Genomic DNA, 18,054 nt, shown 5'->3' on the forward strand with positions numbered 1-18,054 from the left:
ACATCACAACCCCAAAGGAAGGGAGGGCCCAACTGGATGGAGGCTCAAGCTGGAAGCCAAGAGGCCTGGCCCTGCCCCCGCCCACCCCCAGGAGCCCCTGGGCATGTTCCCACCCTCTGGGAAATGCCAGGGACCCTTTCTTTTCCTGATACCTCCCCTTCCCCCCACACAAAAAAGCTTTTCTCCTGTTGATGCCGGCTCTGCAGGGCTGGCTGGGTTCAGCAGGCCAGGTGAAAAGAGGAGGTCAGATAGGAGGTGTTTAGGCCTAAGGAAAAACATGGTTCAGAGGCTCTGAGGGGCTCCAGGGAGAGAGCGAGCTGTGGGGAAGTGTGTGAAGGCAGCAGCAGGCAGCGCTGGGGGCGTGAGATGGAAACTTGGGTGGGGACAGAGGAGCAGAAACTGGTCTGTTTAGGTTGAAATAAGACACAGAGCTCTAAGTCTACTGCTCAGAGCTGCCTCTAGAGCACATAACACCTGGCTCAAAGTTTATGGCCCAGGGACTCTGGCTTTTCATTTATTTCTTGGTGGCAGATGAGAAGAGGGGAGGGGCTTCTTTCCACCCAAACCTGTACTGGTAATGGGTTCTGAGTTCAGGAGAAGGGACTGGTTTGGAGCTCTTGGAGCCACCTAGAGGGACAGACAGAGGCAGGGGCGTGATGGAGCTGGCTCCTCAGGCTTGGGGGAGCCCTCAGGAGTGTATCTTCCCAGCTCGGCCTTCAGTGACATCACATCGGTAGTTTTAACTGGCCCTGGCGGGAGTGCCACACCGCAGAAAATGGTGGGTGCTACAAATCAGGACTCCTCCTTCCTCTTTGAGAGCCAGTTTTAAACATCTGCCAGCACAACTCTGGAGAGAGGGATTTCCAAGACCCTCTCTTCTTCCCCTGGTGCCTCCCAGGTGAAGGGTGGTCCCCCAGGGCGCTGGGGCTGAGTGTAGGGCTACGAACCCCTCAGGCCATGTGGCAGACTCCCCGGTCTGGTTGTTCTAGGAAGGAAAGACCAGCACCTGAGGGGAAGGATGCGTATGCTGAAGGGGTGGGTGCTTTGGCAGGGCTGGAAGGCAGACACTTGGGAAGACCAGAGAGAGAGAAGAGTCAGAGGCCAGCAGCCTTTGAGGAAAGAGGCAGAGGGGCAGGAGGGCTAAGGAGGAAGCCGTTGGTCCCCCACTGCCAGTGCCTTCCCCAACGGTTCGGAAAGAAAGGTGGAGAGGCTTCAGAGGTAGCTGAGTGCCTGAGGAGACCAGATATATCATCCCAGGCTGACTTCTGGGGTCAGTTCTTGGGCCACCTCGGTGCCTGAGGGCTGAGCTGCAGCTGGAGGGTGCAGCTGGGCTGGGAGGAGCCAGGGCCATGCAGGATGGAGGCTCCGGGGAAACAGAATTCCAGGAAGACTGGAAGAAGCAGGGCCAGAGGCAAGGCATGAAGTGCCTGTGAGGTGGTGAACGTTCAGGATTAGAACAGAAAGAGAGACACAACCCTGCTCAGCTGGGCGCCCAGGCCCAGGGCCCAGCTGGGGGACTCCGGCACCCTCTCTCTGCTCCATCAGAATGCAGAGCGCTGTGTGGGCTCCGGCAGAGCGCCTCCTCTCCCAGTCTGGCCCCCAAGGACTGTTGTCTGCGTGGACATTCCAGACCCTTCTCTCTGTGGCAACTATTATCACACCCAGGAGAGAAAATCCTTATAACTCTCCACTCCCATCCCAGGCAAGATCCCATGCACCGATTTCTTGGAGTCTTGGAGTGAAGGTAGAGGGTGGGAGGCTGCAGGGAAGGAGAAGGGTCCAGGCTTTTTCTTCCAGAAGCCTTGAGTTCCTCCTCTAGTCTGTAACCTTGGCAATGCCTCCAAGGAACATGCAATCCAAAACTACCTCCCCACAGGATCAAAGGGAGACTTCTTAGGAGTTTCAGCTGCTGTCTGGAAGTTTCTGGGATCTCTAACTTGAGAGCTCACTGAAAATGGCTTTGAGCCCCTGAACACTTCCAGTTTGGCACGGACCATTGCTACCAGTGACCGCAAGCCCCATCTCCCTTTCTGCGCTGGGCTGGTCCTGAGATCCAAGAGGATGGGGAGGCTAGGAAACATCATAGGTGAGAGAGCTGCAGGCTCAGTCTGGTCTTGGGAAGTTTCTGGCCCACAGCTCCCCCTGGCAGGGCCTGGCCCAGGGGCAGAAGCAGAGGGGTTGGCAAGGCCCAAGAGGGGAAATGCAGCCCCTGTTCCTTGCAATGAGGCTCTGTTCTTTCTGGCCAGCTTTTTGCCTTGCACAAGGGGTCGGGGGAGAAAGGAAGCATGGACAGGAGTGGCATGGACATGGCAGCTGTCACAGTGGTGATGAGGACAAGTGACACGCAGCAGTCCCTGGGCATGCATGACTTGAGCATGCTGATGACATGGGAGCTCTCAGACACACAAACCATAGCTCCTGCCAGAGAGGAAGAGAAAGGCAGCTTGGCCTGTGTGGCACAGTGGCTCCCAAGGCCATGGAGGGGCCACAAAGGTCCCATGGGCAATACAACAGGCAGACACATGCCCATGACCATGCTGGGAAGATCCGTGGCTGTCATCCGGAGCAAGAACCAGTGACTCCCACCCACAGCTTTCTTCAAGACAAATGCATGGAATTGACTCTGTCTTCTCAGTCTGATGCATGCACCAGCTTTGATGGTGGCATCTGGAAGCCCTGGAGAAAGTTAGTGTTTTAAAGGCCCCCAGAGCCCCACCTTCCAAAGTGCAGGCTGGTCTGGCCTGCATGTCTCTTCTGCGGTCAGATCAGCCAGTGCCCCAGAGGAGGGTTTCCGCAGGGAACAGCAAGAGAAGGAGTGGGAGTGAGTGGGGCCGACTTCTCAGTTGTGGCCCCTGAAGTGGCTGTCTGGATGGATCTTGGGGCCCCAGCCAGGGCCTAGAACCTGTGGTTAGCAGGGAAGGGTGAGGGAGGAAGAGGGGGTGCAGCGTTAGTAACATTAGCTGAAGCCGAGACGGTCGTACCGATCTCACACAGGTCCCCTTGGTAGCTGGGAAGGCATAAGCATGTGAAAGAGTCGATGGCGTCCAGGCAGGTGGCTCCGTTCAGACAAGGGCTTGAGAGGCACTCGTCAATGTCTGCAAGAAACCAAGGGCCACCATTAGGACTCCTGTTGGCAACTCCAGCTTCGCAATTGCATTGCAGCTTCTTTATGGGTGGCCAACCCTGCTGCTCTCCAGAGCCCTGGGAGGGGTGGCTGGATTTCCTAAGAACTGTTGCTGCTGCTGCTGCTGCTGCCGCCATCTTGGAGTGCTGAGCCAAAGATCCAACAAGGGTTTTCTTGGATGTGTGTGATTCTTGGTTAGCAAGCTTGGAGCATTGGAGCCAGGTTTCACAGTGGGTAAAGAGATCTGGTGCTTCTGAAGGCAAATGTCTATTGAGAGGGTGAGGTTGGAGTTTTTCCAAGATGCCTTCTCTTGTGAATATTTCAAGAGGCCTTGGGGTCTGAATTGGCTCTGAACATAGCAGTGAGCAAGGACACTGGAAGTCAAGTTCTTGAAGCTTGGTTAGAGCTCTTTCTTTTCCGAGCTTTCTCTATAGTTATGAACCAAGGAAAAAGGACAAGGTTGTGCAATACTGAACAGACAAACTAGAAGTGGTTCACAGAGTACAGGCCCATGAGAAAGTGGCAGCATGGGATATTCACATGAGACTCGTTAGATTTTGGGGGGTTGCAGACACCTTCTTTGTCTTCAGTAAATAAGATTCTAGAATATCTTCTAAAGATGAAGCCAACATCATTCTCTTACGAGGAGGGACAGAAACCCAGCCTAATATTTTCCCATGTAATCTTCCAGCTTAAGACCTCAGAACATGGACATTTCCAATGAGTCACGATTTCTAGAAGGGCTGCATCGTGGGAGACCAGTGTCTGAAGCCTACAGGGCACTTTATGAGTGGCCATCCACCAGCATGAGTCGGGGATACAGGCAGGTCCCCAGCAGCCTCTGTTCCCCAGAGGACTCTTCTTTCCTTCTGATCCAAGATGTTCTTTGTGAGCCGACTTCTTTGTGGGACTTATGTTGGTAAGTCATTGGCCTTTGCCTCAAATTTTCACCCATTAGCCAAGGTGAGAACTGAATCTCCTAATCTGTTTTCTCTGCATCTTTCAGTGAAGTCAGAGATCTAGAGATTCTCTTCTACTGTCTTATTTGTTCTTCAAAGGCACCTGCTGTTTTTTTTCTGAGTTACTTCCCCTGGGAGCATGATAAAAGGTACTGTGAAGCTCCTCTTCCCAGGAGATCAATACAATTCTGCAATGAATGGTTTCCACTGCCTCGAGGGGCAGCATAATATGTGCAACTGTGTTCCTACGACCTTCAGGACCCGATGTGTCTGTGGGTGGTCTCCACTTAAGCAGCGTCCCAAATAATGTTCCAGGACTTCATTCTTACCTCTCATGAGAGCAGACCAGATCTTAAAGACAATCCTCTGGGAAGAAGGTAAAAGCGCTTTCTTCTGGATCCTTTTCACTAGTGCGTAACAGATGTTATCTAGAGCAGGGTTCAGTTTGTGCAATGGATGGCCTGGAAATCTCAAGTCTTCAGGTATTTCTTTCTTCCCACAAAATTCTTAACTTCATTTCAGGGACTGTACACCATGGGCTAGAAACCAACAGTTTCAAGTCTGAAACTGTTCCAAGCAAACCCAAAATGCATGGAGGAACAGACTGAAATCCCAGCATGCACTTGGATTCCCAGCATGCACCAGGATTCCCAGCAGCAGCAGTAGCAGCAATAGGTCAGGCTGGTGGGCTGGGCGGAAGCTGGGGGAGGCTCTCCTGCTTCAGAAAAGCTACTGTTCTCTTTCGTCCATTAGCATCATTATGGGAGATGGGAAGCACTGGGCAAGGGGGTATTAAGCAAATGGAGGCGCTAAAGCAGTTGTATAGAGCAGGGGACAGGAGTGGCCCGTGGGGAGAAGAGCCAGACATGAACTCTGGGGCCTCTGGCCAACCCATGGGGGAGAGGGCGGGAGGGAGAGGCCCTGAGGGAGGTCAGGCCAGGTGGCTTCCAGCTGCTCCAGGGGCTTATTTCACATCACTCATCCCCCTAGGTGGCCTGAAGTCCAGGGGCAGTGTTGTTTTCCTTTGGTGTTCGGCCAGAATCTAAGAAGGCTGCAGGGACTGAAACTTAAGGAACCAGGCTCCTGGACTGTTTTATGCAGGGCCCTGGAGTCACAGATGAGGGGGGAAGGGAGGGGCACAATCATGAAGACCTGAGAGCCTATGAGTGGCACTGGGGCAGCTTAGAAAGGCTTTCAGCACTAGGAAGAAGGCTGAGCATCCTGTGTGGGGCTTTCTTGTTAGTCACTCAGGCCTGTGGTGCCTCCTCTCCTATTCCTCTGGCTTGAAGAGCTGCTCCAGCCCTAAATCGCCCACCTCTTTCTGTGAAGGCAATTAGGATACTGCTTGTCTTCTGGAATCATGAGAAGAGTGGGCTGGGACCTGCTGTGAGTAGTTGGGGGACCTCAGACAAGGTGACAGCAGATGGAGGATGGGAAGAGTTCTGGGCAAATTGTGTGAAGGAAGAGAGGAAAGAGAGGGAGCGAGTATCTCTCAAGAATCTTTGAGCCCAACACTTTGTCTCACACACATGTTATCCTCCCAACGGCCCTATGGCATGGGCATCTTGTGCCATTTTACAGATAAGGAGACAAATGAGGTGACTTGTCCACACTGGTAAGTGGGGGAGACAGATTGGAGGAGAAGGAGGAGAGAATTAGATCATGAGGTCAGCATGTCATTACCATTTCTGCTGCACCAGCTGAGGGCTCACCTGTCATTACTGAGCAGGGACTCTAGGGAGCATTAGAACTCTGAGTCCTGTTCCCACTACTCTAACCAAAAGGGATGGTGTGTTCTTGAACAAGGAAGGCCCTTGTGATATCTCTAACTTAAGGGAGAAAATAACTGAGAGCCTCCTGATACAAGCAAGGGGAATAAAGATACTTGCAAACAATCACTTTGTTTTCTGAATTGGAGACCTCAGCCCTCCACCCTGAATAGGTCTTGTCCAGCTGTTGCCTATGTCAGAGCCCAGGACCTCCAAGTTAATTTGGCGCATAGAAAAGCCTGAATGAAGAGTGACAGCTGGTGCTTTTACTCAAGTAATACCCAACTAAAAGGGTTAGCACTCAAAGACTATGGTATGAATGAGACTCCTCAAATTGTTCAGTGCACAACCTGTGCAGCTGTATGTGGTGATCTTGAACATAACTTTACTGGACTAGGATAGAGAAAAATCCCCTCAAGAAGCAAAAAGACAATTTCTTAACTCAATAGATGCTCTGCACCCTGCAAAGACTTAGGGTCAATCAGGATGAACAGATTTGAGTAAATATACTCACTTTCTGGTGTATCACAATTGATAGAAGGATTATAAGAACATATTTATCAGTTCCAATTTGCTTTGAAAACAAACATGATTAAATTAAAATGTTATAGTTCTTGAGATTATCCAGTCTTTTATATTTTAAAGGTTGATGTTGAATGTAACTTTGATATCCTACTTCTCAAATTCAGTTGGTTACCTGTTAACATCTGCCCATGAACTTGGTTAAATCAAGTCAGTAAGGTGTAATTTGTATTTTCACTTGTAACCCTGTATTTTCACTTGTTTTGAAAGCATTTCCCCTACCCCTGAGGGATAATGTTTCACTGGAATTCAAACATCAACACAGGGGAGGAGACAATGAAAGACCACAGATCAGAACCCCAAGTCCACAAAGTGAAAAATGTCAGTAAAACAGAAAAAAAGGCTGATTAAATTTTAAGTTCATGCCCTTCTAACCAAGAAGTTTAGAGAAATCCATGCAACGCCAGTGACTCCTGGGAAATTTGATGTGAAATCTGAATAGAATAGTATTTCTCAACCTTAGCTGCACATAAGAATTACAATGGTAGTTAAAAAATTTTTTTTAATTTAAATATTTTTTAAAAAGTACCAACTCCAGAGTCCCTCTCCAGATCAACTGAATTAGAATAGCTCAGGGTGGGATCCAGGTGTGGTGCTTCTTAAAGGCACCCCAGGTGATTCTAAGGAGTAGCCAGGATTGAAACCTCAGAATCAGAAATCGAATCCCCACAGGAAATACTGAAATTGCAAAGGAGGTGGGAGGATGTTTCTGCTTTACAAGTGCATCCAAATAGGATAGTCCTGCTTTTAATTGCTAAAGAATCTGAATATTCATTAAACATGTTAATTTTGATGTGAAGAGTACAGATTAGTAATTTATTAATCTTGTTTATGGAACTCGTTTATGGAACACTGACTAAACAAGATGACACTGATGTATGCAGTCTTTCAACGACCTATGGTTCCTGGTTCTAGTGCAAGATGACAGACAGGTGGGTCATCTGTGAATACTGGACACTTATCTGCAGTCCTTTTGGAAGTACCAAGTCTTAAGCTAAATTGAACAGGAGGGACCTGGGACCCTAGCGGTACAGTCATGGGCTCTTCAATGGCTCTTACCACCTGCTCTTTAGAAATGACATAGCTTTTCATAATCCATGGAATGAGAGATGGGGAAGGGGAACCGGTCAGATGTACACAGATGATCTTAATCCTCACAGCAGTGTTTCTCAGCTCTGTCTGCACATTAGAGTCACCTGGGAGTTCAAAAAACCCCAGTGCCAGGCACAGGACCATTCCAATCAGAATCTGTGGGAATGGGACCCAGGCATCCGAATTTTTTAAAGCTGAGAACCACTACCTTTGACCCTACTTACAAATGACGTAGTGAGGACTTGGCTGTGAGTGTCTGGTTGGACCAATTCCAATTCTACAGTCGCTCTTCACTCTGGTCCTTCTGAAGTTCGGATTCTAGCTCTTTGAGAGCAGTAACTGGTTATTATGTTCAAGACAGGGTTTCTTATTTGCCAAGTGTGTTAAACAGTGAAGACCTCAATTCTTGATTGGACTCACTCAGTGGAGTTAGGCAAATCACTTAACCTCTGTGCTGCACTTTCAAATGGAGATAATTACCAAGCTATCAGAGCTCCCTGGGAAGAAATCGTGGGAAAGGAAGCTGTTTGGAAATATACACGATCAGAGAAAAGCCATCCTTACAGCAGATTAGTTAAGATCCATTGTCACCTACTTCTAATTTCAGAGGTGCCAGGAGACCAGCCTGGCTGCGACTTCTGATATAGTGTCACATTTTTGCTTCAAGTATCAGGTTGGGGAAGGAGTTGCTAAGAATGGAGAGAGGTGTCAGAAGACACTAAAAGGGGGCAAAGGGGTTCTGGTCCTGGCAACTACCTCATTCCCGGAAGTCCTGTTGGGCTCTGCGTCTGTTCCTCGCTGCCCCAGGCTGAGCTGGCCAACAGAGCTGAGTTCCATAATGCTTCACTCAAGATGGGTGCCCTGCCACTCTCTTCCTGCACAGCCAGAGGGGAGGAAGTGTATGCACACCTGGCCAGATGTCCATCAGGGGCGCTGCTCGTGGAACAGACAGTGCCACTCCCACTGCTGACTGAGGACTCAGTCCCGCTTGCTCGAAAGCACACAAGGGCTCCTCCAGGTTTTCATCGGGGGCAGCCTCTCCTACGACGAGGCAGTGCTCTGCCCTCCCCATTGGGGTGGATGACAGGGGGTTGTGTTTACAACCCCTGGGTCACTGTGGTCCAGTGGAAATACTAAGGCCAGGACCTTCCTAGGAAAGCCCACCCTCTCTGGCCATGGAGGCCCATAGTGGTCTCAGTCATGGCTCCCACAGAGGCTGACCCCAGAGGGGAAGAGAGTGAATAGATACCCACCCTAGTGCCTGGTTTATATATAAATATATATTTCTTGTGTAAGTGCCAAGTATACAGCATATTTATATTATATGAATATATAATATACCATGAGGTATTATTTTGCATATTAATATCTGTAAACACGGAATCCTTCTTTGTACACGATGTAAAGGCATTTTATATATGTCCTAGGAATGAAGTGCTTTTAAGAAAGGCCTTGGGTCTCTGGTTCCTGACTTCAGTCAGAGGAGGGGGTAAGGGTGTAGGGGCAGTGGATGCTAACCCAAGAATATGAGCTTGGAGGAAACTGGACATTTCTTTCCTCAACAGTGGAGATGTTAGTGAGCTGAAATGTCCTCCTGGCCACAGGCCTCAAGGTGTTCAGGGAGTGACAGGCAGATTCTAATCATCTCGTTTGGGGGGCCACCTCCCATCAGCAGACCCCCCAGGCTCCTCACTCATCCCCCAACCTGCTTGACCCATGACTAAGGACAGAGATCCCGGGGTGGGGCACTGCTGGGTCACAGCTGACCTGCAGCGATGAATCCTGGAGCTGGGGATGACAAGCACTGTCTGTTTTATCTCCCTTGGGGCATGAAGTGGTCCCAAACCCTGCCCAGACCTAAGCATAGAGGGGACCGTAGGGACTTTCCTGAAGAGGTTCACACTGCATGGTGCAACCGCCCCTGCCGTTTCCCTCCCAGGGACTGTGGGCTGTGATTGGCTCTCTTCAGTACATACTCTAGCTCAACATTTCTATGAAGCCTCAAGTTTTATCTTCAAAATTTAAGCACATTTTCCTTTCTACTCATAACACAATCATTGGCTTGAGAAAACCCAAACTACTTCTCTAATTTACTTTTTTCTCCTAAACTGCTGTGTAGAACAGATTCTCCACAAAGACATGCCCTGTTTACCTATGGCTGCTACCCCAGCGCATCACTGTGGACCTCTCCTTCCCTGTCTGCGAAGCCTGTGCCTCCATTGACCTTGGTTGCCACCTTCCACCTGCGGCTCTTCCTAGGGATGAAGGGGTCCTCTCTGCCTGTGCCCCCCATGGCTGATGAGGGTCTTACCTATGTCCCAGTGCTTGCTAGTGTGGCCAGGGGGGCACAGGCATATGACGTGTCCCTCCGTCTCCTGGCAGGTTCCAGTACCACAGGGCTCCTCGGCACAGGACCTGGCAGGGGCTATAACCCCCAGGGAGAGGCTGAACATCAAGAACATAGCCGCCTAGGGTGCATTGTGGCCTCCAAGACCTTGAGGTCAGGGCCCAGGGCCCCAGAAGCCCACAAGGCTGGCTTTGGGTCAACATGATTCTGGGTACTCTGTCCCTCCCAAAACCCCAGCATCTGGGTGGGGGTGCTCTCTGAATGGGAAAGGTCTCTCAGCACACAGAGGGATGCAAGGGATCCCAAAGCAAAAAGCAAAGGAAAATCATCAGCTTCTGGTGCTCGGGGCTGGGGCTGTGTGGAGTGAGACAATTATCACAGTACAGATGAGTCACCTGCACCAGGGTGGGGGTGGGGACACGGGTCTAAAGGCAGGGCATAGCCAAAATTCCTTAAATTGTGCAGGTTTTAACCTGGTACAAAGTAATTGTTTGAGTGCACATGTCATAAGTAGATTCATTCTCTCATCTCACATTCACTCACTGGGAAAGGGGCATGAGCAGGATCGCCAGCACTATCTAAATAGTGCTTCCTGTGCCGAGTAGAGGTGGTTGAATTCACATATAAATGTTCTAGTGATGTAACTCCCCTGTAACAGTAACAATCACTAATCTATAAGTGTGTACTGTGTGCAAAGTATGATACTAAGTGCTTGTTCTCTATCTATTTATATCTTGTTTAATCTTCCTGGTACTATTCCTGTTTTACAGATGAGGCTCAGAGAGGTTAAGAAACTTGCCTGAGGCGGCACAGCTAATCTGTGGTGGAGCTGTGCTCAGAACCATGAATCTACACTGCTTCCCACTATGCTACAGTCTGAACGACCCAAATCCATTTAAAGGAAAACAATCCCAACAATACCTGCCATGGTTGCCTCTGATTCATCTGTTCCTCCCGGAGAGGCTGGGATGGAAGCATCTGTCGGGGAGGTGACTGTTTCGGCTGTTTGGGTCTCTTCTCCTGAGTGCACGGGGCTTGAGGACTCAATTTCTAGATGCGCCTCTGCAGGGCGCTGGGTCTCCTGGGTCCGCTCAGACTCTGGGATGGTGGTGCTGATGATAACATTCAACCCCGAGGTGTGGCCAGACAGGTCTCCGCTGATTTCAGTCCTGTCTCCAGAAGCCACGGGAGTGGCCGGAGAGCCCGATGCCTCTGTGCCCACATCATAGGTGGTGGTTGACTCTCCACTCACTTCTGGGGTGGCTGAGCCCTCCCTGGGGACTTCCTGAAAGGCTGAGGTGCTGCCGCTCACTCCCAGGCTTGAGGCTCCCTCCAGGTCAGTTTCGTGGAAGGCGGAGGTGGTTTCAATCAGATCAGGGGACCCGGAAGTGCCTCCGCTGACCTCAGGTGCAGCCGATACCCCCACCTCGGCCTCAGGGTAGGCAGGTGTCTCACTGCCAGATTCTGGGACTGATGACCCTTCTACCCCAGACCCAGGGAACCTTGGTGCATCCCCAGATGCAGACGCTTCTCCACTGGACTCAAAAAGCTGGGGGGTGTACGTTACAGGGGGTCTTTGGCCGAGTTCCTGGGAAACAGTTGGTTCAGTAACACCCTCCACAAACGCAGAGCTGATTAAAGTCACTTCTGGGAGACCTGAGGCCTCCCCACTGGTGCTTGTGGCTGCAGAGGATTCCCCACTTACATCAGTGGTGCCAGAAAAGTCCCCACTAAAATATGGAGTGCTTGATGGCTCTCCACTGAGTTCTACCAGCCCAGACTGAAGCCCACTTAGGTCCAAAAGTCCTGAATGATCTCCAGACATGTCTGGTGCTCCAGAATGGGCACCACTAAGTTCCAAAATGCCCGAAGGCCCTTCTCCTGCTTCCTGGGCTGTTGGAGCCTGGGTTACAGATTCCACCAAAGTTCTGTCTACAAGAGAGACAGTGGGGATACCAGATGGAAGTCCACTGCCGTCATATGCTCCTGAGGGCAGGCTGCTCCCAGTCTCAGCTCCAGAGGATTCTCCACTGACTTCAGCTACTCCACTTGGCAGGCCACTGAATTCTGGAGGCTGGGATGTAAACCCACTGGACTCAATTGCTCCAGAAGATAGTCCACTGACATCCACTATTCCAGATGTGCCTGAGAGTTCTGCCTCTCCTGAAGGGAGGCCACTGAGTTCCACGGATCCTAAACCTTCTTCTTCTTTAAATGTAGTTGGGGTCACCTCAACCAAACTGGTGTCCACGAATGTAATGCCAGAAGATTCACCACTGCCACTCATGGCACCAGAAACCAGGCCAGGGATTCCGGATGTTGTCCCACTGAACCCGGGGAGCCCTGATGGCTGCCCACTGAGATCAGGGATCCCAGATGTTTCTCCACTCAGGTCGGTTATGCCAAATGGTTGACCAATGCCAGAAAGAACTCCAGAAGTTTCTCCGCTGATATCAGGTTGTCCGGAGGATAGTCCACTAAGCTCAGTCACGCCAGATATTTCCCCAGAAAACCCCGATGGCTGCCCACTGACCTCAAAAAACCCAGATGTTCCCCCACTAATGTCAGGAAACCCTGATGGCTGTCCACTGACATCAAAGAGTCCAGATGTTTCCCCACTAATGTCAGGAGACCCCGATGCCTGGCCACTGAGTTCAGCTCCTGAAGGGAGTCCACTTGCTCCCCCACTAATGTCCAACTCACTGAAGGGCAGCCCAAATGTTTCTCCAGCACCACTGATGCCAATGGTTCCCCTTCCTTCTAGTTCACCGGCAGTGGTGGCTGTGACCACTTCCACCAACGTAGTATCCACTAGGGAGACAGTTGGGAAACCAGATGGAAGTCCACTAAAGTCAGGAAGGCCAGAGGATGGGCCACTTCCAAGGTCCACTCCAGAATACTCACCACTAAATCCAGAGGGAAGGCCACCTGCTTCTGGAGCTTGTCCACTTCCTAGAGTTTCAGAAGGTATTCTGCCAAAGTCCAAATCTCCAGAAGCTGAACCAATCAAGTCTTCTTTTCCAGTAGTCAACCCACTGAGATCCTCAGCTCCAGAAGCAGAGCTCTCCAGACTTTCCCTTCCAGAAGGAAGTCCACTAAGGTCTCCTACTCCTGAAGCAGAAGTCTCTAGATGATCTTCACCTCCAGAAGGAAGTTTAGTGAAGTCTTCTACTCCAGAGGCAGAGGTCTCTAGAACTTCTCCAGAAGGAAGTCCACTGAGGTCCTCTACTCCAGAAGCAGGAATCTCTAGACGCTCTCCTGCAGAAGCAAGTCCACTGAGATCCTCTATTCCAGAAGCAGAGACTTCTGGACCTTCTCCAGAAGGAAGTCCGCTGAGGTCCTCTACTCCAGAAACAGAGACTTCTGGACCTTCTCCAGAAGGAAGTCTGCTGAGATCCTCTACTCCAGAGGCAGAGACTTCTGGACCTTCTCCAGAAGGAAGTCTGCTGAGATCCTCTACTCCAGAGGCAGAGACTTCTGGACCTTCTCCAGAAGGAAGTCTGCTGAGGTCCTCTACTCCCGAGGCAGAGACTTCTGGACCTTCTCCAGAAGGAAGTCTGCTGAGATCCTCTACTCCAGAGGCAGAGACTTCTGGACCTTCTCCAGAAGGAAGTCTGCTGAGGTCCTCTACTCCAGAGGCAGAGACTTCTGGACCTTCTCCAGAAGGAAGTCTGCTGAGATCCTCTACTCCAGAAACAGAGACTTCTGGACCTTCTCCAGAAGGAAGTCTACTGAGGTCCTCTACTCCAGAGGCAGAGACTTCTGGACCTTCTCCAGAAGGAAGTCTGCTGAGGTCCTCTACTCCAGAAACAGAGACTTCTGGACCTTCTCCAGAAGGAAGTCTGCTGAGATCCTCTACTCCCGAGGCAGAGACTTCTGGACCTTCTCCAGAAGGAAGTCTGCTGAGATCCTCTACTCCAGAAACAGAGACTTCTGGACCTTCTCCAGAAGGAAGTCTGCTGAGATCCTCTACTCCAGAGGCAGAGACTTCTGGACCTTCTCCAGAAGGAAGTCTACTGAGGTCCTCTACTCCAGAGGCAGAGACTTCTGGACCTTCTCCAGAAGGAAGTCTGCTGAGGTCCTCTACTCCAGAAACAGAGACTTCTGGACCTTCTCCAGAAGGAAGTCTGCTGAGATCCTCTACTCCCGAGGCAGAGACTTCTGGACCTTCTCCAGAAGGAAGTCTGCTGAGATCCTCTACTCCAGAAACAGAGACTTCTGGACCTTCTCCAGAAGGAAGTCTACTGAGGTCCTCTACTCCAGAGGCAGAGACTTCTGGACCTTCTCCAGAAGGAAGTCTGCTGAGATCCTCTACTCCAGAAACAGAGACTTCTGGACCTTCTCCAGAAGGAAGTCTGCTGAGATCCTCTACTCCCGAGGCAGAGACTTCTGGGCCTTCTCCAGAAGGAAGTCTGCTGAGGTCCTCTACTCCAGAAACAGAGACTTCTGGACCTTCTCCAGAAGGAAGTCTGCTGAGGTCCTCTACTCCAGAGGCAGAGACTTCTGGACCTTCTCCAGAAGGAAGTCTGCTGAGGTCCTCTACTCCAGAAACAGAGACTTCTGGACCTTCTCCAGAAGGAAGTCCGCTGAGGTCCTCTACTCCAGAAACAGAGATTTCTGGACCTTCTCCAGAAGGAAGTCTGCTGAGATCCTCTACTCCAGAAACAGAGACTTCTGGACCTTCTCCAGAGGGTAGCCCACTGAGGTCCCCTACTCCAGAAGCAGAGACCTCTGGTACCTCACCTCCTGAGGGCAACCTGTCAACTTTAGGAGTGCTGGGCCATATAATTCTATCCTCATCCCCTGAAGCCAGTCCACTTTCCACAGGCAGGCCTGAGCCCACTGCAGAGGTTAGCCCACTAGAGTCAAGGTCTTCAGAGGGCAGTCCACTTGCACTTTCCCCTGAGGGCTGCCAAATGGAGTCCAGGTGTCCTGAAACTTCTCCACTGCCTGTGAAGTCACCACTGACTTCGGGTACCCCAGATACCTCCCCAGAGCCTGGCAGCTCGGTCCTACTGGGCACTGGGGCTGAAAGTGTGGATGGCTTCTCTGAGGGGAATGGCTCCTCTGAGGGGAACGGCTCCTCTGAGGGGAATGGCTTCTCCGAGGGAAATGGTTCCTCTGAGGGGAATGGTTTCTCCGAGGGGAATGGCTCCTCTGAGGGGAATGGCTTCTCTGAGGGGAATGGCTTCTCTGAGGTGAAGGGCACTTCTGTTATAGAAGGGCCTGCTGTGCTCTCCTCTGTTGGTGCGCTAGTGGGAGGCCACGTAGGAGGGATCCCTGGAGGAAAGGAAGAAGAAAGATGAGATGTGGATTTAGTAACTCTGCCCCATTTTAAGCTCATGCAGAGAAACTGAATTCCATTCCTTCCACAGTAAAACTTTTCTTTCAAGAGCTCAGGGATGTGTCCAGACATTTTCTAATTAGGAACCTCACACAGCCTCTTGGGAAGGATGGGGACCAGGAAACTCCCTGTCACCCTCACGCTGTGCTTTGTGAGTCTCTAGGGGGTGCCATCCATACAAGCCATAGGATATGGGGGCCTGACTGCCAAATGAAGGCAATCAAGGTCACCTTTCAAGTAATTCTACAGTATCATCTCATTTATCTAAACCCATGACTTTCAAAGTGTGGTCTCCAGACCATCAGCACCAGTATCACCTGGGAGCCTGACAGAAAAGCAAATTCTCAGATCCTACCCCAGTCCCACTGAATCAGGAACTCTGGGGTGGGACCCGGCACACCGTGTTTTAATAAGTTCTTCCGACCATGCTGATACTCCTTGGATGTGAGAATTGTTCATTGGAACCCATCCCTCTGAGGCTGGGAGGGCCAGGCGGTGTTTGCAAAAATACACCAACTATTTTAATTCTGAGAGCCCTATTACAGAGGATTTGGAAAATAGAGAAAAAGAGAAGACCCGTGGGGGTTGGTCCTAGAGGCCAGCTGAGGTGCCTAGTGACAGAGCTGGGGAAACAGAGCACAGGTCCCAGGGAAAGAAACCACACCACCCCCTACAGCACACCCTAGGCCCGCAGGCACGTGAAGCATCAAGACGCGCCCCTGAGTCCAAGCCCCACGGACCTGGCAGTGGGGAAGTGCCCACTGGGGTGTAGGGGGCTTCCCACTCCGTCTGCTTTTCTGGCTCAGTGGTGAACTCTGAGATTGCAGTCGTCCCCTCCCCCACGGGGACAGCAGCCACACCGGGCTCCACGTGGGTAGCGATCCAGTCCTCCACGCCAGGGAGTGGTGTGGCTGTGCCACCCTCCTCTTCTCCTGGAGAGGGCGCCACTGAGACACCTAAAAGGGATGTGGATGGTGAGGGTTCCTTCTTACCAGTGTGACCCATCCCCATACTTCAGGGGAGCTAGGTGACTCTGGGGTGGGCCAGACCTGTGTACAAACCTTGCTGGTCCTCGACTTTCCACCCCTACCCAGTCCAGTGAGATGGCTCTTGTCTCCAATTAATAAGAGCCATTTGCATGGCCTATATCAATATGCACACACCATCAGCACTTTATTTCAGGGCGATCTGGGGCACTTTTTCTGCAGACTGTATTGTATATGCCAGGCACTCTTTAAAGGTGTTATGTATATAAAATCATTTTATCTCGTAACAGCCATGTGAGATACAAACTATGATGTCATTTACAGATAAGAAAACTAAGGCACAGAGTTAAGTGACTTGCTCAGTGTCAGTGGCTTATAAGTGGTAGATCTAGTCTTTGAACCCAAGTATCTCGTGCCAGACTCTGCTCTCAACTACTGCACGATGCTGCCTTTCTTGGGGACAGAAATTATATACTAAGTGTGTCTGGGTCAAAATCAGGAGAGTGCTATTTAAAATGCATGAAGCCATCCTGACACTGGAGGGACAAAGGCAGGATTCATTGGCTGAGGGTAACTGTTCTAGTTTAGGGGTGAACAGCAGTGGGCTTGATGAAGAAGGAAGCCAAACTTCATGGCAGTTATATGAAAGGCTGAGTGATGGAGGGTCGTGGATGGATGGTGCCTCTGCATGGCTGGGAATTTACTGGGAGGCTAACTGGCTGGGCTTTTGATGCCCAGAGCAGGGAGAGGGGTTTGAGGGCAAGAGTCTCATCAAACTTTCTGGAAGGGAACTGGCTTTCTTGGGACTGGCAGAGTGGGACTGAACTTACTTTGAATTAGGTTTTAAAAGGTGATGCTGGAAGTCTGGGAAACTTGTGGACACTCAGGGGTTTTTTTTTAATTAACTTTATTTTGAAATAATTACAAATTCATAGGAAGTTACAAATATACTGCATTTTGATGTATAATATGTTAAATGTGGCACAAGCCATTACTGCAATCTACATTCTAGTCAGTGCATCTAGACTCATGGACCCTGTGAGAACTCATCCAATCAGAGTCCAGTGAGGTCTTGGCCAGGCCCACTGAATTGTCTGACATCCCTCTCAGACCTTTGGTAACATGGCATCAAGTCCTCAGCATGGGTCAATTAAAAATGTGAATTTCTGGTGCTTAGTGAAGAATAATAGAGTAATTTGACTAAACTCATCACAAAAATATTTAGAAGTGGGCGTAAAATTTGACAAAGGTGTACAAATTAAAAGAATATATATACTGTTTTAATTTGTACACCTTTTAATATATGCCATTTATTTATCACAATAAAGCTAACATTTATTGAGCATTTACAATGTCCCAGGGACTATACCAAGTGTTTTGCATGTATTATCCCAGTTAATCCTTACGGCAAGTCTTTGTGGTAGGAACTATTATATCACTATTTTAAAGACAAAGCAGAGCAGAGGGTATAGCTCAGTGGTAGAGTGCATGCCTAATGTGCAGAAGGTCCTGAGTTCAATTCCCAGTACTGCCATTAAAAAATAAATAAGTAAATAAACCTAATTACCTCTTTCACAAAAACAAAACAAAACAAAAAAAGATGAAGCACAGGAACAGATAGGTTGAGTGACTTGCCCAGGGTCACACAGCTACTAAGCCATAATTCAGGTCTGTCTGATTTTAGAGCCCAAGTTCTTACTCATTTCTTTCTATGTGCCTCTAGGGGCACCTTAGAATGATGCACTTGCCTTGGGGTCAAAGCCTATTCTTTTTGCTCTGATGGATGGACAGAGGTCAGGAGGAGTGAACCCAGGGGAGTCACTCCCCCTAGACAGAAGGGGAGCTGGAAGA

General features: G+C 50.1%; 1 protein-coding gene across 4 annotated transcripts in view; it reads right to left on the reverse strand.

Annotated features, from left to right (window-relative positions):
* ACAN (aggrecan) overlaps positions 1 to 18,054 on the reverse strand; it is a 61,116-nt gene that overhangs the window by 4,108 nt on the left and 38,954 nt on the right. For 2 of the 4 annotated variants that reach the window (XM_014565922.2, XM_032468990.1), the window contains 3 exons: positions 15,958 to 16,173; positions 10,795 to 15,153; positions 2,982 to 3,095 (listed from right to left, as the gene is read on the reverse strand). In XM_014565922.2, coding sequence (XP_014421408.2) covers positions 2,982 to 3,095; positions 10,795 to 15,153; positions 15,958 to 16,173 — 4,689 coding nt within the window. Of the gene's footprint in view, positions 1 to 2,981; positions 3,096 to 9,837; positions 9,952 to 10,794; positions 15,154 to 15,957; positions 16,174 to 18,054 lie in introns of all 4 variants that reach the window. The other 2 variants (XM_032468992.1, XM_032468991.1) reach the window with 2 other exon arrangements.

Source organism: Camelus ferus, chromosome 27 (assembly GCF_009834535.1).
Source record: "Camelus ferus isolate YT-003-E chromosome 27, BCGSAC_Cfer_1.0, whole genome shotgun sequence".
In the NCBI taxonomy this organism is placed as follows: Eukaryota; Metazoa; Chordata; class Mammalia; order Artiodactyla; family Camelidae; genus Camelus; species Camelus ferus.